The sequence below is a fragment of the Antedon bifida genome, chromosome 9 (genome assembly GCF_963402885.1).
Source record: "Antedon bifida chromosome 9, ecAntBifi1.1, whole genome shotgun sequence".
Classification (NCBI taxonomy): domain Eukaryota; kingdom Metazoa; phylum Echinodermata; class Crinoidea; order Comatulida; family Antedonidae; genus Antedon; species Antedon bifida.
The window spans coordinates 21,684,725-21,708,835 of NC_136234.1; the positions used below are offsets into that span (position 1 = coordinate 21,684,725).

The window sequence follows — 24,111 nt, forward strand, 5'->3', positions numbered from 1 at the left end:
TCTCTCTCTTTTTTTTTCGTTATTTCTTTTTTCAAGTTGTCCTATATTGTCCTTGCCATGCGTCATGTATTGTGACTATTTGGTCCTTATTGCTCGTTGTCTAAATCTAGACTGGCCCAATACAATATTTCAACCTTCTCGGGCATCTGCCTACTTCCTTCTTCCTTTCTAGAAGGAAGAACATCCATTCAATTCTATCAAAACAATACCAGAATCTAATATGTTTCAAGCCGTGTAATACATTAGAGTAACGACTAACAAGACACTGATTCCATCTGTACCAACAGCAATATACAGGTATGTTTTATACTTTCCCCAAGTCTGTATACTGTCTTTTTTATTTTTTTTTTTCGATTTTTGTCTGAAAATACAAGCGCAAGTAGTATACGTATGAAACGCCACATGTGCCAAAATATTTATCTTTTTACTGATATTAAGTCAAAACTCTGTCTGGAACCTAGACTAGTATGTTTTACCATTGAGTAATTATTACTTCAAAATTTTACGTAACAGTTTCTAAAAATTAATCACACATAAACGATATTATGTCGCGATCCTCTTCTTCATTTCACCACCACTTTAGCCTACTCGCTTTCCCATTGGACAGTATTAGCCAATCACCTTCTTGCATACATTGGTAACCATCGTCGTCATTATCAAATGTAAAATGAATGCATCCCCCATTTACGTTGGTAAACGCTTTGCATTCAACTATTCGTATACATTGTAAAGCACAAACCAAGGAGTGTCTTGTAAGTTCTGTATTGCTCAGAGAACTTGATTTGAAATATGCCGCATGGACCATTAGGCCTACTGTAAAACATAAACATACTGCTTTATGTAATATCTGGTTAGTAGAGATATTTAGCATTTTTTATGATGAAACACGCAATTATATTGGGAACACTCTTAAGTCTACACCATCAAACTTTAAAAAATGTGATGTGCCCATGATGATGTCATATCACTACCATATTTGGGAATATCACTACCATAAATCGTTGAACCTCAATTCGTTTTAATCGTCAATAAATAATTATCTAACTTAAATTAATAATAATAATAATTAATTAATAACCAGGTTACATTAGGTTTGATTTTATTTGATTTTATTCAGGTTTCACCATAAAATTACAAGATAAAGATTAATAATGCAAATAGAAACATGTAAAGTATTGCACAGTACACAAGAAACCTAGGATAGCCCATAAAGTCGAAAAAATTAATGATGAATAGATAATTTGTTATCAATAAACCATTGGTTATAGCTTTCAATAGTATGTGTAAGCGAATCTGAGGTACTCTTAGTGTCTTTCCCATAAACAATCAGAGCTGTATCATCAGCATACATGAGGACTTTACAAGTTACACTGGAAGGTAAATCATTTATATAACACAAAAATAAAATGGGACCAATAATGCTTCCTTGTGGAACGCCACATTCGATACCAAGCGGGAGTGATTTAACATCATCAATTTCAACAACCTGGTTTCGATTACTAAAATTAGTGCCGAACGTACGAACCAACTTTATATACCATATTGAGTAAATTAATTCTAGAAGTAACTCAAGATTTACCGAATTTTTCCCTTACATAAATTTGTATATAGATTATGATATATCTGATATTATGGCCTTGTGACTGTGGATTTGTTGCAATATGGTTTAAGTAGTCTAAGCATGGACCTATAGGTCCATGGTCTAAGTCTATTGTTCTTATTGTGGCTTGAGTTGATTGGACTATCACTATTATAGAACTTACCATCGACGTCGGTGGCCGCACATCCAAGAATTTCAAATCGTAAGCTAATGTGAGAGTTCCAATTAGTTGGATGAATACGAACAATCCGGGCGTATACAGCACTGGTAAACATGTTTGTAACTAAAGTGTCTTGATCAAAGTTCCCGGTAAATTCCTATATAGGAAAAAACCCTTGAGCATTAGCAGAATCATGTTTGTTCTTGTCATTTTGATGATGATCAATATCTTACAATAGAACATCTTTATAGGAAACTTATTTAGAGGACATTCTATAAAGAGAACACTTAAAACCATTGTCTGATATACAATTTAAGTATTTTGTGCTTTAAATTAAATTTTTGTTTTCAGATAAATAGTTTTTTTCGATCAACACAAATTTTTTAAAAAGTATTTTTTAATTAATATGTTAACTTACCGTAACTTGACCACACGAATGAGTTACTGCATCAAACATGTTGTTATCTTCTACACTGTAAAATACTTCATAAGCGGTAACCCATTGATTGTTACCGTTTCTACCTTGAGTAATGACACCAGTGATCGTTTTCACAGAAATCAAATCGACTTGGATCCATTGGTTTTGATCATTATATAAAGCTGACCAAGCCCCTATCCCACTCGAGTCTGCTACAGTGTTGAGTCTTGAACGTTGGAATCCATGAAATGAATCAAATTCACTTGATGCTGCCAGGTTCTCCGTTAAAACAGACTTATCTTCAATACCAAGAGGCTCGGTGCAAGATTCTATAAAAAACATGTGCATTGAAATATTACTTTTGATTTTTCTTTGTAACACCCTGTATGCGGCTAATTGTTTATATCTCATTTACATACTTTTGAATAGTTTAATTGTCTGCCTTTGGAATTATTGTTCATTCCTGATGATGATCAAATAAAGATCGAAACGTTGAATCATGGCTTGCCTCTCGTTATTTGGAGTCAGTTTTATACTATGTTATTGAAATATTATTTTATCAAATATTTCAGAGAAACTTTTCCCATATTAATAAATATAAAACAAAAACTTACCAGTCATTGCTTGGTGAAGATTAATTATTCCCAAAAAGCATGGAAATAAGACAGTCAAAATAAACAACATCATATTATTTAATGATTTTGAATGCATGACGATACTAGCTAGGATATCAGTCGCAAGTACCGCCGTATAACTGGAGAATATTAAATCGATATTTCTATATAAACTTTATTAAGAGCGAATGCGAATGTCACCGATACCATCTTTGTCTAATAATTGAATAAGCACTTATACTAACAATAATCATTATAGTAATATATTGTATTCCTAATACGTGTTTTATTTATAATTATCGACGGAATTCGAACGTAAATAATATTGACGACATTAGTTTTCAATTTATATGAGAGTGAGAACGTGTGGCCGGCAGACAACGAAAATATAATCATTTTATAATAATCTTTTTTTTAAACTTGCTCTTAGCTTTGTTCCAGTAAGAGTCTACAATTTGTTTGGTGTAGGCCTCACCTACTGGATTCACAAAATGACGGTTTTTGGTCCTGTTGAGTAAACATTCCTTGCGATTCCTACCGTCACAAACATTAACAAAATAAAGGCTGCTAGGTCCCCATAAATTGCACTTAATCATGGATAGAATAAAATAATCATACTAGCTAGCTACCTGATTTAAAGTTATTATTAGCAATTTCAATTAGCTTAATTGTTGTCGAATGTACTTAGTCCTGCTGCAAAGACGTGACCTGAACCCAGAGAGATGATCATTAGAATTGCGTCATGGTATGGTCACGCTCTGGAATGTCCTTAATCTATACTCTTTTCGAGTATCTATTTCAGTCCCGGACAAGCACAAGATATGTTCTCTCATATATATTTCTTTTTTTTTCAAGTTGTCCTATATTGTCCCTGCCATGCGTCATGTATTGTGACTATTTGGTCCTTATTGTTCTCCGTTGTCTAAATCTAGACTGGCCCAATGCAATATTTCAACCTTCTCGGGCATCTGCCTACTTTCTAGAAGGAAGAAAATAAATGTTTTGTTGAATTGAAGATAAAAATCCATTCAATTCAATCAAAACAATACAATAATCCAATGATATGTTTCAAGCATGTGTAATACATTAGACAAGACACCGATTCCATCTGTACCAACAGCATTAATATACAGGTATGTTTTATACTTTCCCCAAATCTGTATATTGTCTTTTTTTATTTTTGTCTGAAAATACAAGCGTAAGTAGTATACGTATGAAACGCCACATGTGCCAAAATATTTATCTTTTACTAATAAGTCAAAACTCCGTCTGGAACCCAGACTAGTATGTTTTACCATTGGGTAACTATTTCTTCATGGTTTTACGTAACAGTTTCTACAAATTAATCACACATAAATAAACGATATTATGTTGCGATCCTCTTCTTCATTCCACCACCACTTCAGCCTACTATTTCGCTTTCTCATTGGACACTATTAGCCAATCACCTTCTTGCATACAACCAGATGTATTACATTGGTAACCGTTGTCATCATCATCAAATGTAAAATGGATGCATCCTCCGTTTACGCTCTTAAATGCTTTACATTCAACTATTCGTATACATTGTAAAGCACAGACCAGGGAGTGTCTTGTAAGTTCTGTATTGCTCAGAGAACTTGATTTGAAATATGCCGCATGGACCATTACTGTAAAACATAAACATAATGCTTTATGTAATATCTGGTTAGTAGAGATATTTAGCATTTTTTTATGATGAACACACGCAATTATATTGGGAACACTCTTAAGTCTACACTATCAAACTTGTGATGTGCCCATGATGATGTCATATCACTACCATATTTTGGAATATCACTACCATAAATCTTTGAAACTCAATTCGTTTTAATCGTCAATAAATAATTATCTAACTCAAATTAATTAGTAAACAAGGTTACATTAGGTGGTTCAAATTAGTGCCGAACGTACGAACCAACTTTATATACCATCGAGTAAATTAATTCTAGAAATAATGCGCGGTTTACCGATTTTTTCCCTTACATAAATTTATATATAGATTATATGATATATCTGATATTATGGCCTTGTGACTGTGGATTTGTTGCAATATTGTTTAAGTAGTCTAAGTCTATTGTTCTCATTGTGGCTTGAGTTGATTGGACTATCGCTATTATACAACTTACCATCGACGTCGGTGGCCGCACATCCAAGAATTTCAAATCGTAAGCTAATGTGAGAGTGCCAATTAGTTGGATGAATACGAACAATCCGGGCGTATACAGCACTTGTAAACATGTTTGTAACTAAAGTGTCTTGATCAAAGTTCCCGGTAAATTCCTATATAGGAAAACAAAAGAAGATTATCATCAGAATCATGGTTTTTCTTGTCATTTTGATGATGAAAAATATCTTACAATAGAACATCCTTTTACTAAACTAATTTAGAGGACATTCTATAAAGAGAACACTTAATAGGGATTCTGTATCTTTGATGATGATCAATATCTTACAATAGAACATCCTTTTAGGAAATTAATTTAGGAGCATTCTATAAAGAGAACACTGATAGACAATTTAAGTATTTTGTACTTTAAATTACATTTTTGTTTTCAGGTAAATAATTGTTTTCGATCAACACAAATTTTAAAAAAGTAAATTACTGTGACGTCACAGGTGCATCGCAAAATCTACTTAATGAGTCCAGCTAAGCAAAAGAAACAATAAAAAAATGAACATTTATATTTTTTACAATTTATTTACAAAGTGTGTTTACTAGAAATGTTCGCGATTTGCCAGACTTTGCCAGAAAACTCAATGAGCGTACGAATTAATAGGTCAACTTACCGTAACTTGACCATACGAATTAGTTACTGCATCAAACATGTTGTTATCTTCTACACTGTAAAATACTTCATAAGCGGTAACCCATTGATTGTAACGGTTTCTACCTTGAGTAATGACACCAGTGATTGTTTTCACAGAAATCAAATCGACTTGGATCCATTGGTTTTGATCATTATATAAAGCTGACCAAGCCCCTGTCCCACTCACGTCTGCTAGAGTGTTGAGTCTTGCACGTTGGAATCCATGAAATGAATCCCATTCACTTGATGCTGCCAGGTTCTCCGTTAGAACAGACTTATCTTCAATACCAAGTGGCTCGGTGCAAGATTCTATAAAAACATGTGCATTGAAACATTTTATCAAATATTTCAGAGAAACTTTTCCCATATTATTATTAATCAGGGGCGATAGCATCAATTGAATTCCATTCACCAGAAACCTGCTCCTTAATAAACCTAGGTCATGCAGTGCCAGCACCATGTCTGTAGAAAACCACATCTGCTCGTTCTACGAACTACAACGTAAGGTGTTTGGCATGTTGTGCAGGTTGGGAAGGACAGGCAATATTGTCATAAAATGTATTCATGAATTTGTTTTTCCTTCATCCAATCTACATGGTAGATGGATGAAGCTATTGTTCTAACCACGTGACTATGTGGCGTAGGTTTTTTTTATATATCTATAAATATATATATATATATATATATATATAAACACAGTAGGCAAAGAACATTATATATATATATTTGTTATATTTATAATAATGTACACTAATTTGTTTTTGAGCTATGGAGAATTTTTTTTTCCGAAATAAAAGATAAATGAAATGAATGATGCTACCAGGTTCTCCGTTAGAACAGACTTATCGTCAGTACCAAGTGGCTATAAAAACATGTGCATTGAAATATTTGATTACTTTTGATTTCTTTTTGTATGGCTAATTGTTTATATCTAATTTACACGCTTTTGAATAGTTATAACTGTTTGCCTTTGGAATTATTGTTCATTCCTGATGATGATCAAATAAAGATATCGAAACGTTGAATCATGGCTTGCCTCTCGTTATTTGGAGTCACTTTTATACTATGTTATTGAAATATGTTTTATCAAATATTTCAGAGAATCTTTTCCCATGTTATACAATATAAAACAAAAACTTACCAGCCATTGCTGGGTGAAGATTCATTATTCCCAAAAAGCATGGAGATAAGACAGTCAATATAAACATCATCATGCGAAGAACCAAGTGATATTTAATGATTCATAATGCATGACGATACTAGCTAGATACCAATTAGGATATCAGTCACAATACCACCGTATAACTAGAGAATATTAAATCGATATTTCTAGATAACTTTAATTAGGAGCAAACAATGTTAGGAGACCATGTTTGTCTAATAATTGAACAAGCACTTATAATAACAGTAATGATAGTAATATATTGTATTCATAATACGTGTTTTATTTATAATTATCGACGGAATTCGACCGGAAATAATATTGACGACATTAGTTTTCAATCTATATGAGAGTGAGAACGTGTGGCCGGCAGACAACGAAAATATAATCATTTTATAATAATCTTATTTTACAGTTCACTCATATCATGATAAGTGCAATTTATGCGCCTTTGTGGATATGTACGCTTTATATATCTTATCTTGTGAGGACCTAGCAGCTCTATTTTTTTTTAAATGTGTGTGACTGTAGGAATCGCAAAGATAGCTTACCTATTTCCTAGATTAACCCTCTAAATATATCTCTTATAATAAAAAAAAAATTATTTTCCATTAAAAAAAAATCCGTAGGAGATTCGAACTCAAGCTAGAGCTGAGAGCACTTAAAACAGAGCATTACCCGTTAAGCCACAAAGTAGGCCTACATGAATGAACAGCTAGCAATAGTCTATTTATACGTGCTTCATATTACGTAATTCATTGTTATGTCATGAATATGCATATTCATCAACGTCATCTTCAGGGAACGAAGCTTGTATTAACCTTTTTATAAACCAGATGACCGTTTAGCTCAGTCGACTGAGCGTCGTGTTAACAACCGAATGTCATGGGTTCGAGTCCCACGCTGGGGGAATAGAGTTAAAGCTATGCGAGCTACTGTGTTTGGGATTCACATAATTATACGTCCCCCTTTCCACCACACATCGTGAGGTAGCAACATCAATGCATCTGTTGTGGTGGATACGACCCCTAAAGACTGTGGCAGGGAGAACAGTCACACCATAATATCTTTTGATCTTGTCAATTTTATGTTTAGCGCCCTCAATTTTAAGAACACCCGGGTTACAATTGCATTTTTGAATTTTTAACTGAATATTAAAACTCAACTGGGCATGCTCAAACCCTAAAACACGTTTGGAAGAAGAGACTATAAAATGTGGAACTTTTGTCGCCATAGAGGGTGCAATTTATGTATAAAAGGTCGTTGTACATGAAGAGGTCAAAAGGCTAACATTGTGTTGCGCGAATTTTGATTTTAAAGTGGTCTTCAAAATAAGGTATTTTATTGACTAATTTAGCTCTAAATTAAATAAGTTTTGATCCGGGCTTAGTCTAGGCTAGGCCTATAATAATAAAATAAATAGGCCTAGGCCTACTACAACTAGCCTAGCTAGGCCTAGAACGGATCGATGCCCTAGCTAGCTAGAACTAGCCTAGGCATAGGCCTAGCTAGGCCTACTAGAGGCGCTAGGCCAAACAAAGTAAGTACTAGGCCTAGGCCTAGCTAGGCTAGCTAGTAATAGGCTACCCTAGTAGGCATAGCCTATCTAGTCATAGGCTAGTAGTAGTAGTAGTAGGCCTAGGCCTAACCCACAACCCAGGCAGGCCTAATTAGCTAGCTAGCTAGGCCTAGACTAGATAGAAGAATCAAAACAAAGTTGATTTCCCTGTTCCCGTACTACTAGCTAGGCTGGGAGGCCCTGTAACGCCAAATGAAGTGACATTGCCAAATGAGGTGCGCGTGGTCTGTATCGCACAAGGCTAGGTCACTTAATTTGGCAGCACGTTTCTGGCGAGCTAATCGTGTTATTAAATATTGATATTATTTATTTCCAAATAAACACAAACTGAAAATTAATAACCTGAGTATTTCTAACCTAATAATCTTTATTCATTGTATGAAATTAAACCATTATAACTGAAACATACGACGAAAATTTACGATTTTAGTGTAAAAAACGAAAGGTACTGCCATCGAAAAATATAGAAAACTCGACATGCATGATGGGAAGCCTACCGACCCCTTTCTAAGCAGCTGGAAAAGAAGACTACTCGTTTTAGCGCCAAAGGGAAGTGTCTGAAGTCACGTCTGCATGTTATGCGGACATGGTCTGGGACAATTTGCCTTTAGCGCTAAAACGTTGATTGTTTGAGTTATGGGACGCCATTTCTGCATTATTTCCTAGTAATATTTTGATTTGACGTTCCTTTCGTCGGTACATTATTCCCGTTACTATTTTGTTCGTTTTTATGAATTTCTATGTTTATGTCAAATTAAAATGATTATTCATTGAATATGAATGTATCCCGTTATTCTATTGATTATATTGTATATATTTTTTTGTTTAACATTGCTTAACTATACAGTTTCCTAACCTTTTAGTTTCATTTTTAATCAATTCCGTTTTTTTAAAATGTATAATGTTATTTATGTTTTTTATTTATAAGTTCTTTAAGAATATGAGTTACATGATCACATTTATTTCACTTATTATACCTACAGTATAACACTATATTTACTTTGATGTCTGAAACATTAAAACATAAATTCGGAATAATGGCGAACCTAAGTCGCAAATTGTTAGTTAGATATTTGTTATAATTTCATCATCTCATTTGTTACACGTGTGTGTGTCACCTATAATAAATAAATAAGGGATGGCAGGACAGGTAGGCCTACTTCGAGGGGAAATTCATCAAATTGTTTCATCAAAACAATAACTCATAAGGTCGGAAACATTTAGAACATAAATAGATAATGAAACCAAATTTTGAGATATTGCGTTGTTCTCTTTTGTTATCAATCTTTTCATGTCACGTACCGTAATAGAAGGTAACAGTTGAACATGCATATCACAATAAATAAATAATGGTAATTAACTAATTAATTAACCAATCCTAATGGCATTTTCATCAAGTTTTAACAATCTTTGATGTCGGAAACATTCCCAATAATAGAGACTAATTTTGCAATATGTTAGATATTTTATTCAGCTGGTACTTTTTACCTTGATATCGGGAACATTTGAACATAAATTCGCAATAATGGATCATAATTGTGCAATGAAGTCGTGTCATCTTGTTCATATGATGGGAAAAAACTTTGGATGAGATATGGGGTGAGCGAAATTCTAAGCAAGCTAAATACATGATACTTATTTTGAGGTTGGAAAAAAGCACGTGAATTCGCAAATAATTGAACCTAATTTTGCAATGAAGTCGTCATCTCATTTGTTCATATCGATGTGAGAAAATGTTTGGACGGGAATGTGGTGAGCGAAATTCTAAGCAAGCTAAATACATGAGTTATTTTAAGGTTGGGAACACAACGTGAATTCGCAAATAAAGTCGTTTGTTCAGATCATATTACAATGTGGGAAAAAAGTTTGGATGGGAATGGGGCGTTGAGCGAAATTCTAAGCAAGTATTACTTCGAAGTCGGGGGAACAACCTTAAATTCGCAATAATGCAATGGAACCTAATTTTGCAATGAAGTCGGTCACCTTGTTTGATACGATGTTGGAAACACGTTTGGAGGGGTGGACGAAATTCTAGGAAGCTAAATACAGTTAGTTATAACACTAATTATTTTGAGGTCGGGAATATTAGAATTTATACTTAAATGGAACCTAATTTTGCAATGGAGATTGCATGCGTTATTTTCATCTCGGTTGTTCGTTCCATCAATTATACGTCGTACATAATGTGGAACATGCATGCACTGTTATACTTTGTGGGGTGATGAGAGTGGGATGCTACTGTAATCAAGTTAATATATTATTTATTGACATACAGTAATTTAATTAGCTATATCGATGGAATAGTAGATTAGGCCGATATTTACACATTTGCAGCCTTCACTATTTATAGAATAAATCAGCATTAAATAAGCCAGTGGGTAAATTTTTATGGAATTCATTTAAAAGCAATATGCTATATAACATTGAATCACGGTGAAACATATAACAATAAAGAAACAAGTATAGAAAAATGGGTAGATTTAAGAAATACTATTATGCTAATATAATTTCTAATTTGCTACGATTATCAGAAAAGGAATTCTGTGATACGAGTTACAGGTGGTACTGATCTGATTTTATTTCGTTTCATCTTGTATATAAATTACATTGTATAATCCGGGTTGTAAAATGAAAACAAACAAATGAAAATCTCACAAATTCTTTATGTGTAAAATATGTTAAAACGAGATATAGATGATAATGATGATCATTGTCAAGTGTATAGAAAAATATGAACATTAATGAAATAGGAGGTAATACGGAATTGATAAATGTAAAAATGTTACTGATGAATTGTAACGACATTGGGAATTAACAAATGTGTTAAATAATATGTTTGCGCCACAAAAGAGAGAAAAAAAGCTATCGATGGAATGGTGGGTACGAAATCCATGATAATTTAGCTGAAATAAATTCGACGGGAACCTGATTTCACAAGAGGACCTCTTATATGAGTTTGTGAGGACTCCGTTTATAGAGGACATCTTAATATCTGTTCTAAAAACTCCTTAATATCAGTTCCAGAATTAACCTTAATATCAGTTCTTTTCTAATGAAGAATCTGGGCAATTTACAATCAAGCAACAACACCACATAATTCTACGTGAATTCTACTGTACGTGAACTAGCCTTAATACCGCCTGATTACGGTATATAGGCCTACAGTATTAGCTTCAGAATAAATGACGACGCATTCTACAGATATTAAAAAAAATGAAAATATTAAATTGGCTTCGTCGAAATGTTGTACCTTGATAGACAGACCCCCAAGCACAGGTAAATCCTCAGATTCTGCTTGATCACAGACAGTGCACTGCAGCACAACTAAAAAGCAGTAAAAAGATTTTGGCACACAAGGCGTATCATATAATTTGCGGACCATGACCGAAGCACTTCCGCTTCGATCTATTCGACGAAAATCAAAAAAGGATAACTATTTTCTGCTTTATATTTAATTTAATGTAATGGTGATCTAATAACAGGCGTAACAACACATAATACATATTGTAGTTTAATACTGGCTTAAATATGATTGTTTTATATAAACTGTATTTTAAAAAATGACAATAGAACTTCATTTTGCAATAGTACCTAATTTGGCGCCTTAGACGCCAAATTAAGTGCGGTACCTCATTTGGCAGCGGTACCTCATTTGGCGTGACAGGCCCTAGCTAGTCTAGTAGGCCTAGTAGTAGTAGTAGTAGGGATGTCAACGATAATTTACATTTGTTGGTCGGTCCTCGTATATCATTTTTAGTAAGTAGGGCCTCAAAAAAATTGGAAAAAATAATAAATAACAATTTTGTTTTTTATTGTAGATTTTAAAATGATGAAATTTAGAAGATGAAGAAAGTTCAGTCAACCTTATTTCAGAGCTGGGGAACAAATCCGTCTAGCCATGCCTCAAATTCTAAAACATCAAGTGAATGCTTTGATGACGACGGAGAAAATAGTAATGACCTTGATGATGAAACGTTACTGGCAGCGTGCCAAAAATGGGACAGCAGTGGTGCTGCTAAACAAACACAAGGCACCCCATTGGAAGATCTACCAGGGTTTGATACATCCTCTGGACACATATGGATTTATCCAACAAACTTGCCTGTTCGTGACTACCAGTTTAACATCGTTGAGCAGTCTCTTTTCAAGAATACACTGGTAACATTACCAACTGGTTTGGGTAAAACTTTCATTGCAGCAGTTGTTATGTATAATTTCTATCGATGGTATCCATCAGGGAAGATTGTTTTCATGGCACCAACAAAACCACTGGTAGCGCAGCAAATTGAAGCTTGTTATAATATAATGGGAATACCACAAAATCACACTGCAGAAATGACAGGTATAAAACAGATCTGGATTGTAAACTCTTCATTTTAACATACCATATTTGTTTGTTAAATCAGGAATCATAACTCTTCTCACTTACCATTGATAAGTACATTATCATTAGGGATAAGTCATTCCTTTTTTTTTTTATTCATGCTCTTTTTTTTGTTATATAACAATAATTTCCATTATTTTTTTTCCTCTTTGTTCTATGTTTATTTATGTATGTTTGTGATTGTGTATGATGAATGGAAATAAAGAAAGAAAGATAAAAAAATAATAATAATACAGTACTAAAAGTGTCAACATGTTTTATATACAGGGAGCATGCATCCTCCAGAGAGAAAGCAAGTCTGGCAGTCAAGAAGGATATTCTTCCTCACACCTCAAGTACTCATGAACGATTTAAGCCGTAAAGCTTGCCCTGCTCATCTTGTGAAATGTCTAGTGGTAGATGAAGCGCATAAGGCCCTGGGAAATCATTCTTACTGCCAAGTATGTATACCTCACATAAAAGACAGACTTTGTCCTATTTGTATTAAAGTTGATTAATTTACCAAATTAACTTTATTTTCAAAAACAATTTTTAAATATGTTTGTACAGCCTAGAATCTCTAATAATATATTATACTTTATACACATCTGCCTTTTGGTGTATTTTTTATTTGTCAACAGAAATTCAATCAATTATTGTTTTCTTGGCAGGTAGTGAGGGAGCTTTCCAAGTACACAATAAACTTTAGAGTCCTGGCTTTAAGTGCAACTCCAGGAACTGATCTTAAGGTATATTATATCATTTTTAACTCTTTCAAATACATCTTGTAGTCTCATGGCAATACTCACAAATAACATCCAGTGCCGTATATCTAATTGTAGCCTAGTTTAACATTTACCAAGCAGTTCTTAATGCTGTACACAAAGCAATTGTGGTAAGGGAGTCAACATCTACAAATTACTAAACATTTTTCTCTTTTTATCATAATTAACCATAAAATGTACATTTAAGACAAGCAATGACCTGGTTTAATGTTTATGCATTATATTTACAAAACGTCAACAATTGTAGAGAGTGTGGCTTTAAACTTTTTCCTCTTGAATGCAATTCATTGATATGTGGCATCTCTGTAGCTTTCTTGCAACTACAAATGACAGTTATTAACAAAAATATTCACTTTTACTATGTATTATAGGCTGTACAGCAGGTAATAAGCAATTTACAGATATCACATATTGAAATAAGATCTGAAGAAGCAATAGATATTCAGAAATATGTTCACAGCAGGACAATAGACAAGTATGTAGTGCCATTGGGAGATGAATTACAGGCTGTTCAAGATAAGTACATACAGGTTTGTGTGTATTTTTTATTTTATTCATTTCATAAGCACTATTGAATTGGATCTCCAAACTGCACTCCAAACAATAAAAATACACAAGATATAAAAAATATGTATTAGAAGTTCTTGAATAATTCTGCAATGTGTCATTACAACTTTTCCATCCTTAAATTTAGCTACTGAGAATATACAGTATGACATTTTATTTTATTTTTCTATTGCAGATTATTAGCTATTATGTTAACAGGCTCAATAATGTCAGGTGTCTATACACAAAGAATGTTAAATCATTGACAAAGTACCAAGTACTGATGTGTCGTGATGCATTCAGACAAGACCCTCCTCAAAACATGCAGGTAACTAGTTTGATAGTGTGGACAGAGCTTTAAAAAATGTCTTTTTATAATGTTAACAAAAGTGCTTCTGTTTGTATGTTTTTTATAAATATACCGAAATAAAATAATAAAGGTAGAAATATTGAATTGTTACAGAGAGCTCAGCAAGGTGTAGCAGAAGGTGACTTTGCTATTCTTATTAGTCTGTACCACGGCTATGAGTTGTTACTTCAACACGGTATGCATTCACTACAGTGCTTCCTCACAAGCATGGTTGATGGATCCAAAGGATTATCAAGAGCTAAGACAGAACTTATGCGCAGTCATAACTTCCAAACCTTGATGCGTGATTTGGAAATGAAATTTAGCATAGAAAAGGAGACTAATGCTGCTGATAGGTAAGATTTTAAAAGATCTGCATTGTATCTGTATTTCAATCAATCTTGATTGCAATTTGTAAACAAATTGAAATTTAACATTTCAATACATCAAAGGAAAAAAGTCTTATAAAAGGTTACAGCAAATGGTACATATCAACTACGATAATTAAAATGTCTATAAATAATTATATACAATTGCATTAAAAAAAAAATGGTGTTTAATCTTAATTTTTATAATTAATAGGTCATTAAACTGCTCAAGTTCAGTTGCTAGGAAGCCGTTTGTTTATAGCCATCCAAAACTAAAGAAACTGGAAGAAGTTGTACATTTGCATTTTGATAATTTCAAAAGTGGTAAGTGCTGATATTCAAATGTATCTTTATTTTAAGTTATTTATATTTTTTATTATTACATTTCTTTACCCAGGGTAGCCCAAACTGTATGAACTGGTTTTCATTGGGGCCCTGCATACAACATTATACATTGTTACAAACTCAGCAGAGAATTAATTAATAAATACATCAAACAATTTAAAATGTGATTTAAATTCACAAAATTGATTGAAAGGCTGTTTTTGGAATCTTGTTATAAATGAAATGCTTTTTGTTATATAGAAACGGAAAACACTTCAAATGCACAAATGAGCACACGTGTGATGATCTTTACTCAGTATCGTGACAGTGTACATGAAATAACAGATATGTTAAATCGACATAAACCAACGATTAAATGCATGTCATTTGTCGGCCAATCATCCGCTGGTAAATCAACTAAAGGATTTACCCAGAAAGAACAACTTCGGGTAAGCATGTATTTATAAAACCGTTTTCTCTGCCAATTTTAAAAATATCTCATTTTTTACATTTATGACAAAATTCAAATCAAATTTATTGATTAATAATTTATTTTCCTGACACTTCAAATAATGAATATATGTGTGCAACCCAGCTTTTAAAATTACCTTTTCAAGATCCCATGTTTTACTGTACTTTATCTAAAGACATTACTAAAATAAAATTAGTTATAATTAAAATTGTGTTGGTTGAATATTTAAATTGAAATCTAATGATTTTGTTTAGGTTGTGAAAGAGTTTAGGACAGGGGGATACAATACTATTGTTTCTACTTGCGTTGGAGAAGAAGGTTTGGATATTGGGGATGTCGATTTAATTGTTTGTTACGATGCTTACAAGAGTCCAATACGCCTGGTGCAGAGAATGGGGAGAACCGGTCGAAAGAGAAAAGGCCGTATCGTAATGTTAGTTACAGAGGGTAAAGAAGAACAAGTTTACAATCAGAGTTTGTCAAATAAGAAAGGAATCCATAAAGCGCTGCAGAACAGTAGTAAAAAACTTGATCTTTATAACAATAGCCAGCGCATGGTACCAAAGGGTTTGAATCCTATTGTACATAAGATGTACCTTACAGTAGCAACAGCCTTCAAGAGTAAAACAGATAAAGCATCAAGCTCAGCCTCACGCCAATCTAAAATGAAAAATAACAATTTCCAAGGTAAAATTATTGTCATTCGATTGGTTGATATTATAATTCATTTTTGTTCTATTCAATTGTTCAATCAAGTTTTTAACGGTTCCATTCAACGAACTGTTTTTATTGTGACTTGTTTTTAACATGTAATATTTATTCAAAGCAGGGCCTATTCACTACAAGCTATGCTTTCATTTAGGCTCCTCCACTTTATATATGTTATTAGTAAAGTGAAAGAAAGGAAAATGTAAATATGGTATACTTTTTCATTAGGTAGAAAAGATGATTCATTCCTAAATGTAGAGGAACTTGCATATTGGAATCTTCATTACAAACTAGAGGATCATGAAAAAAATCTTGTTAAGACCATTCCTGCTGGCGGGAGGTTCCTGACTATAGGTGACAGAACATCTCAAAAGGTAAAATATCTCACTTATAATGTACTGTACCCTACTATTTAGTTTTATTGTCTACTTTTAAAAGCTAACATGAACTATATATACTAATGAACTATTTTTTTTGTAAAGTTTATACTATTTATCTTTTTCCTTAGAAACCAAAAAGTGTATCTGGTGAGTTCTCATTATCAGAGTGGTCAATTTGGCAGACTAAATTTCAGCCAACTAAATTAGTTGACCATTCAAAACGCTGTAGACATTTTGTTGAAATGGAAGAGTTTTTAGAAGTGCAAGGGTTTGCTGACGGAGAAGATGTCTATGGGATGGAAATGGCTACATTCCTAAATAAAGATGACATCATTAGAAATAAGAGAGGGATTCAGAGATTCTGTATCAACAAGCAATTGGATGGCAAATGTTCATTGGGAGAAAATGATAATCGAGAGGAAGACGAGGCAAATCATGTTCCAAAAAGTAAATCACATTGGATATCTGGTGATAGTACAAATAAGGGAAATGGCACTGAGAAACAAAAAGAAAAAGACAATTGCGACAGGGATTTTGATAAACAAGAAGGTGTTTCTGATAAACAAAAATCAAAACCTGAGATTTTGTCACCTGTGTATCCACCTGTGTATTCTGATGACGATGATTTTCAATGCAAATATTTGAAAGAAGATGGTGGAGTAGCAGTTTATGAAGGAAATAAAGATTTAAATGAAGAAATGGCAGTTTCAAATCAGGTATGGCATTATGTTATCTTTGCACTGATTACTAGCTGCATTATTATAAGAGTTTGATCCAACAAATGGCCGGGGTAATAATGTGCGGCGCATTGAGAGCTTGATTTTATGTGCTATATAGAATTAACTATTATTATTGGTGTTGTTTTTGTCATTGTTATTAATACAGAAAAAGATGTCAGAATTAGAAGATTCACCAAGACAGGCAAACAATGGCATTTGTGGTAAACGAAAAAAGAAAACCAAACATTTATCACCTGTGCATTCTGATGATGATAATGATGATTTTCAGTGTAAAAGTGTTTTTGACAATGGTTTAAATAACGTGGAAGAAAATAAAGAACTTGTAAAATCTTCTTTCTATTCAGAGCAGGTCACTGAGGAATCAGAATGTATGCAGATAAATCAATCATTTAAGGGAGCTTTAGATGCTAACATGCCTGATGAGGAATGTGAAATATCTGTTGTATTTCCAAAGACCCAAGTAATTTGTGGGGAAAGATTGCCAGCAGTTTCAGACAGGGTGACCGTTCCTCCTAAAGCGCCAAATATTTCAAGTCTTGATTTTCTTGATGATATTGATGATCTTGAGCAAAGTCTTCAAATATCAAAAAGTACTATTAACAACTTGGATTCTTTCAATAAGTCTTTAGTTAAATTTGGTGATTTAAGTAAGAAATCTGAACAGATATCAGAAAAAATAAAAGTTTCAGAAGGAATTGACACTATACAGATAAATCATACAAACATAGTTTGTGATGTGAAAGAAGCTGTGATGGAGAATGAAAGTGAAGCGATTGAAGCTGTTGATCTTGATTCAGAATGGGATTTTGATTTGTCAGATGTTGAAAATGAAGCGAGTGAAAAGTCAATGGAAGTTAGGAATCCTAACGATAACAAATTATGTGTTAACAAGACAACAAAAGGCTTAAATATTGATGATATCTCACTTGAAGATGTAATGTGTAGCAAAAACTTGCAAGAGCATCACAATATCAAAGACTGTATCTCATCTAAGCCAACCATTAAAGAAGGTGTGAGAACTATTGGGATATCACCTCCACCATCTCAGGGATTTATTCCAAATTGTAGTAATGTAGATTTGGTGAATAAAGATTGCCTTGGACTTAAAGAAATTGAAAAATCAGGAAATAAACAAGAATTTGATCTGCAATTTAATCTTAATGACTTCTTAAATGATGATGATGATGATGAGAATATTGAGGAGGATGATGAAATAATTCCACCTTCACCAAACAAATTCAATATTAAGTCAGGGAGATCTTTGTTATCCAGAAGAAGACCTATCAAAGAACCAGCAACTACATTCATTCCGTCGAATTCTTCAACTCCTAATCACTTTGGCCAACCACAGTTTAAACCTAATTTAAGTGATGCAACAGAAGTAAGACAGTCATTGTCACTTGATGAGCTATCGATAAAAACACATCAGAATGCATCGCCCAATATGGTACAAACAAGAAGATTATCCGAGGACAATACAACAATTCTTAAAAGCACTGTTTTCAACACAAACAAGTGTTTTGAAATATCGACGTCATCTCTAGATGATAAGAAAAATCAAGTAAAAGAAACTGATACAAAAGGAATTAAAAGAAAGAGTGATCCATTACCTGCTGGGCAGAAAAAGAGAAAGATTCTTGCAGACAGTTTTCAGTTGGACTCTCCCACAATGCAAGGTATTGCCATTCTATATACATTGTTAATCTGAGATGAATTAATTATTTTAATTACAATAATTAAAATAAAAAAATAATGATATTTCCTATGCATTAGAACCCCTTCTTTGGTACGCCTCTATTAAGGAGACACTTTCATGTGGAACTGATGTTGTAGTCACAGATAAACCCTTTGTTCTCCGGAGCTCAGCATCCTGTTGTTGTGCATTGGTTGAACTGAAGAATGAAATGAATGTTTTCTATACTTTGTTTCTTGTAGATTCTAAGACACATAGAAACAGTTTACAGGATTGTAATGATAGTGAAGATGAAATTCAGCCAAGATTAAAAAACAAGAAAAATGTTTTGTCAACTCCCACATTTAAAACACCAACCAAACAAGCAGTCATATCCAATGATAGTGAAGATGAAATTCAGCCAAAATTAAAGAAAAAGAAGAATGTGTTGTCAACTCCCACATTTAAAACACCAACCAAACAAGCAAAGAAGTCCATATGTGTAGTCATATCCAGTGACAGTGAAGAGGATAAGGTATTTTGAACTTGTCAAAAATTATGCTTGCTATTTTGATCTGTCTACACTATCAAATGTGATGTGCCCATATATGGACATGATGATGTCATATCACTACCATATTGGACACATCACACTTTTTTTCTCAAACTAGATTGATAGTGTAGACAGAGCTTTAGTCAGTGAGTGCACATTTGTATTATTTCATTGCTTTTCACACTATCATTAGGATCAAGTGGTTCGTTGGCCACATACATATAAGAGGGACTTTCCAATTTGCGTCCACTATGTCGACTGATACCTTATGATGTTATTTTGCTTTGTGCATGGTCAACTTTCTTGCATTGTATCTTTAGTAAGAACCAACAGTTCTTAGAGGAATGCTTAACAGATACTTAAATTGAAGTTACACACACTGTTGCAGTCAGATGAGGATGATGATAACCATGGCATAATACAGTATAATGAATGTCCCCATTTTCACAGCTATACATTTTCGGAATAGCACTTTATTTTAATTTACCTTTTAGGGTTTAGTTTTGTTTTTAATTTTATTATTACTGTTTTTATACTGCATGACTCTTCAGTGTTAAAGTATTGATTTCCAACAATATATAATAGCAACATTATTAAATCATAAAATAATAATTGACATAGACAAAGTATACAAAAATATTGCTCACTCATTTTCTCCAAAAAATACCACGAGTAAAAAAAATACAACATGGCAGCAGTGAGCAGGGTGAGAGAGGCTAAGGATTGTTTTTTTTTAAAGATGTGTCTGCGTCTTAGTGGTTGATTGAGCTGTACTTAGCACACAATAGTGACTTGCTATCTATTTAATAGGGCTTGAGGTATTATTTTTGTCATAGTGATGAATTACCTTGTAGTTTTAATTGAAAGAAAACTAGGATGATGCATTGACCACATTTAAAACCAAAATCCTTGTTTGTTGAGCAAGTATAGTAATTTGAAAAAGTATTTTGCCATTGAACTCTTGATTTATGACTGGATACTGTAAAGCTCTGTCTACACTATCAAACTGGTTTGATAAAAAAAGGTGTGATGTGCCCAAATATGGTGGTGATGTGCCCAAATATGGTAGTGATATGACATCATCATGTCCATATATGGGCACATCACATTTTCTTGTCACATAAAGTGTGATAGTGTAGACAGTTTAATGTTTGTTTTGCATAATGTTACCTAGCAAAATGGCAAATGAGCTTCTCTTTATGGTTTTATGTAAATTTGCATGGAATAAATATTGACCACTTGTGATATTTGAAAGCTACACTATTGAAACAGTGTCATACTTCTTGAATGGCGTTGCGTCCAGAGTAAATAAAATAAAAGTTAAAGAAAAAAAAGTGTTTGAAATACTACAACAATAAACTGCTGAGAATGTTACAATCACAAATTTATCTCAATGTTCGTCTACGATAGCCTTTGTATTTTTAACTTGTTAAATGTTATCCGAGAACTTTCAAGCAATGTTTTACAATTATTGTTCCTGCTTTTTATGGCAACACAGAATTTGACACTAGGGTATCATTTGCACATAAAATACCTTTACCATGAATTACCTTTCATTTTTAGTGACAATTATTTATTGTTTTTGTAATTAATTCTTATATAATGATGTTGTTTCAGATAAGCTGTGATGAATTGGTCATTCCCTTGAAACAAAGACTACTTAGGAAGTCATCAGAAACAGTATCTACTTTACTTAATCACCTTAGTGATGATGATGATGAAGATTTCCAAGTTGCTTATGGTAAAATAAAAATGTTATAAAAAATATAAATAGACAATACATTTTGAAACATTTAAAAATTTCAGATACTGGCCATACTATTTTAAAAATCGATATGAGATTACACTTTTAAATTACAGTTTTAAACAATTTTTTTTTTAACAAGTACTATTGAACGACCGTTCAATAGTGCATATTATATAAACACCTAAATAAATTTCTGTCATTTTATTGGACGATTGTGGGTCACATGTCATGCATATTTGCATCATAATTTATGTTTCTTTGAATACTTGGATGGTTGTTTTCACAGTAAAATTTAGTTTTTCATTTGTTTATTAAGGGGTTGCTAGAAAGCCTATCACAACAAAGAAAAATCAGATAGATTCAAATTCTAAATATAAACGAAAACACAGACAGGATGAAAAGGTATTTATATTCATATATTTTATTCAGATTTTAAAAAATTTCCTTAATTATTCTCACTTCAGCTTCACAATCTGAAATTAATTTTAGTTTCAACTTATTTTGATTAATGAATGCATGTATTCAATCCTGAGGGGATTTATGTTAATCCTCATTGTTAGTTCAAAAATTATTAATTGAAAATTACCTTTCTAGGGTATGGTGAGCTCACTTTGTTTACCCTCTTCTTATGGTACATGTTAGTGGAATAATTTGTAGTAGTTCAATCAGAATATTAAATTATAAGTCTTCTGACCTGTACCATCAATACAATGAGATTGTACCAGACACTAAAAAAGCATTGTAAAATTAGTAGCATTTTTATTTATTAATTTATATTAATTAATAATTTGTTGGGCAACCGCAAGAGGTTTAGTCAAGTTATTATCATATGATATGTATGCACATATTAATATGTAGTCTAAGTTCTAGACCATATTTAAAATGAATATAAGATAAATATTTTAGCACATATGGCATCTCGTATGTATAATACATCAGGTCACAAATACCGTCTAGTGGAACATGTCACATGTTTTGACAGGTGTCGACGATTATTGGTTGACTAGTTTACGCCAGCTACAAACTCGAAACCTTTTTAATAATTTTAGAATTTTGAGAAAGGTAACAACTTAAATTTTGGCAACTAAATGGGGACACACGTGTACATGGATACATGTACTACAACTCGTTTCTTTCATGATATGTCAGGGTGTTTATCATTCGTTACCACTATAGAAAATGTGAACAACAAGATAATTTGGATTTATCATCGGGTTATTTTACCTCAAGCAGCAGCTGATAAACTCTATCTATTGGCAAGCAGTCACAGCGTATGCCCTAGATAATAGATGTCTATAGCAAATGCAACAAACACACATTTTAAATTAGATTTTGTTTCACGAATCTGCATGTCTACAATTTCAGATTTTGACAAATTTTTAATAAATGGGATTCAATAATTGTTTATTCTATGAAATCAAAATGTTTCATTTGAAAAGCATGTTTTATACAGTAGTTAAGTAGGTAATATTCAGGTTTTAAATTTATTGATCATTTGCTGCTTTGTGATGAGTCTTATAATCCAATCTGTTTTTGCTTTTCACTATACAATAACTTGGGAACTAATCATCAACATTGACACAGTAACTCATCATTTTATACAAAAGCCTTGCCAAAAGCTACTATAGCTTGTTTTATGCATCTTGAGATAAGTAGCAGTTACGTCTACAGCATATGCCACCAAGAGCTGATAACTGATTGTACAAAAAGACATAGCAGAGAGGACGTCAAATGCTTAGAGGCCTTTTAAGTACCAACTAATAATGAAAATGGAATTTCAAATGTAAAAATGCCATGATAATGTCTTAGTTGCCATTATTGTAGTAGAATTTATTTCCAAAAGAGCCCTTCTTTAGTTTGGAAAAGTAATCTCGAAAACATTTTGAAAAGAAGTCTTCCAAAGAGTATTTAAAAAAAAAAAAAACCCATGGGCTTCTTTTTCTTCTTTTAGTTTTATGTTTTTTATTTGATTGTCAATAAAATGATAAGAATATAACCATGTCATTGTCAACAACCTGGCTCAAGTCATCTTTAAAATCGATGATTAATCAAATGTGAATAACTTGAAGTTAATTTGATTTTTAGCCTACTTATTGTTTGAGTGTAAAACAAATATAGATAGTTTGTTACGGTTATTATTGTATCTGCTTGTAATTGCTTGTAATTGCTTAAATGGAATTTATATTGATGGAGTAATGTTTTACAGTGTACAGGTATTGACAGTGTTTTTGTTTACAAATTAGTCTTAATTTATTTTAATTTCCTGTAGTGAAATTAAATAGCTTCTGCGTGGTTGAATAAGGAAACTGAATCTTAGACTTTTGCAATAGACTTTCAGAAATTGACCGCTGATACTGTACAATGAAATTCTACTTCTACAGTACTACTCAATTCAGACATGTCTATTTCCCCCAAAAAATGTTTGTCATACTTTTTGAATTGGAATAAAGCTTCACATTTGTATTTGTGTGTGTGATAGAGCTTGTAATGTACAGTGGAGCTTTCAATGACTTTTATTATTCCACTTCTTTGACTTGATAAGGTTAGATTGTGCAAGCTCTCTAAAACTAACTTGATTATTCACTAAAAAGCTGATTTACAAGGAAATTATTAGAGATTTTGTACTGAACTTTTTTTGAGTATAATAACAAATTGTTATATATCATATCATATATAATATATTGTTATAAATTGTCTTTAACCTTTTCGCCTCTCATCAGTGTGTTTTTCAATTTTGTGGAAA

The 24,111-nt window shown here is 32.7% G+C and overlaps 3 protein-coding genes across 5 annotated transcripts in view; 1 reads left to right on the forward strand and 2 right to left on the reverse strand.

Annotated features, from left to right (window-relative positions):
* Positions 1-86: 86 nt before the first annotated feature.
* On the reverse strand, positions 87-2,946 carry LOC144853012 (lactadherin-like). Its single transcript, XM_078711068.1, has 5 exons — positions 2,793-2,946; positions 2,179-2,507; positions 1,764-1,917; positions 260-275; positions 87-168 (listed from the first exon to the last, which is right to left on the reverse strand). The coding sequence occupies exons 1-5, from the start codon at positions 2,887-2,889 to the stop codon at positions 87-89; spliced, it is 678 nt and encodes a 225-aa protein (XP_078567194.1). The 5' UTR covers positions 2,890-2,946.
* A 1-nt stretch (position 2,947) lies between these two features.
* Positions 2,948-6,961, reverse strand: LOC144851446 (retinoschisin-like). Of its 3 annotated transcripts, XM_078708928.1 has the most exons (5): positions 6,762-6,961; positions 5,601-5,929; positions 4,940-5,093; positions 4,241-4,441; positions 2,948-3,771 (listed from the first exon to the last, which is right to left on the reverse strand). In XM_078708928.1, the coding sequence occupies exons 1-5, from the start codon at positions 6,832-6,834 to the stop codon at positions 3,698-3,700; spliced, it is 831 nt and encodes a 276-aa protein (XP_078565054.1). In that variant the 5' UTR covers positions 6,835-6,961; the 3' UTR covers positions 2,948-3,697. The 3 variants fall into 3 exon arrangements, 2 of the variants coding, with proteins under 2 accessions (XP_078565054.1, XP_078565053.1); XR_013614180.1 differs by lacking the exon at positions 6,762-6,961 and having other exon boundaries at positions 4,088-4,441; positions 5,601-6,544; XM_078708927.1 differs by lacking the exon at positions 6,762-6,961 and having other exon boundaries at positions 5,601-6,549.
* A 5,243-nt stretch (positions 6,962-12,204) lies between these two features.
* Positions 12,205-24,111, forward strand: part of LOC144853013 (Fanconi anemia group M protein-like) — a 30,381-nt gene continuing 18,474 nt past the window's right edge. The window contains exons 1-15 of the mRNA XM_078711069.1: positions 12,205-12,703; positions 13,013-13,185; positions 13,396-13,473; positions 13,881-14,039; positions 14,252-14,383; positions 14,519-14,760; positions 14,987-15,096; positions 15,358-15,545; positions 15,823-16,255; positions 16,505-16,650; positions 16,785-17,372; positions 17,542-19,072; positions 19,332-19,603; positions 21,239-21,362; positions 21,685-21,770. Of these exons, the coding sequence (XP_078567195.1) occupies positions 12,205-12,703; positions 13,013-13,185; positions 13,396-13,473; positions 13,881-14,039; positions 14,252-14,383; positions 14,519-14,760; positions 14,987-15,096; positions 15,358-15,545; positions 15,823-16,255; positions 16,505-16,650; positions 16,785-17,372; positions 17,542-19,072; positions 19,332-19,603; positions 21,239-21,362; positions 21,685-21,770 (4,761 nt within the window). The remainder of the gene's footprint in view (positions 12,704-13,012; positions 13,186-13,395; positions 13,474-13,880; positions 14,040-14,251; positions 14,384-14,518; positions 14,761-14,986; positions 15,097-15,357; positions 15,546-15,822; positions 16,256-16,504; positions 16,651-16,784; positions 17,373-17,541; positions 19,073-19,331; positions 19,604-21,238; positions 21,363-21,684; positions 21,771-24,111) is intronic.

Excerpts from the sequence above, each read along its gene's own strand:
- LOC144853012 (XM_078711068.1), bottom strand. The coding sequence starts at position 2,889 with ATGCATTCAAAATCATTAAATAATATGATGTTGTTTATTTTGACTGTC. Across the intron at positions 2,508-2,792 it reads TCTTCACCAAGCAATGACTG|AATCTTGCACCGAGCCTCTT; the intron begins GTAAGTTTTTGT and ends TGTTTTTTATAG. Across the intron at positions 1,918-2,178 it reads ATTCGTGTGGTCAAGTTACG|GAATTTACCGGGAACTTTGA; the intron begins GTAAGTTAACAT and ends TTTCCTATATAG.
- LOC144851446 (XM_078708927.1), bottom strand. The coding sequence starts at position 6,098 with ATGTGGTTTTCTACAGACATGGTGCTGGCACTGCATGACCTAGGTTTA. Across the intron at positions 4,442-4,939 it reads TGCGGCCACCGACGTCGATG|TAATGGTCCATGCGGCATAT; the intron begins GTAAGTTGTATA and ends TATGTTTTACAG. Across the intron at positions 3,772-4,240 it reads ATCTGGTTGTATGCAAGAAG|AAAGTAGGCAGATGCCCGAG; the intron begins GTGATTGGCTAA and ends TCTTCCTTCTAG.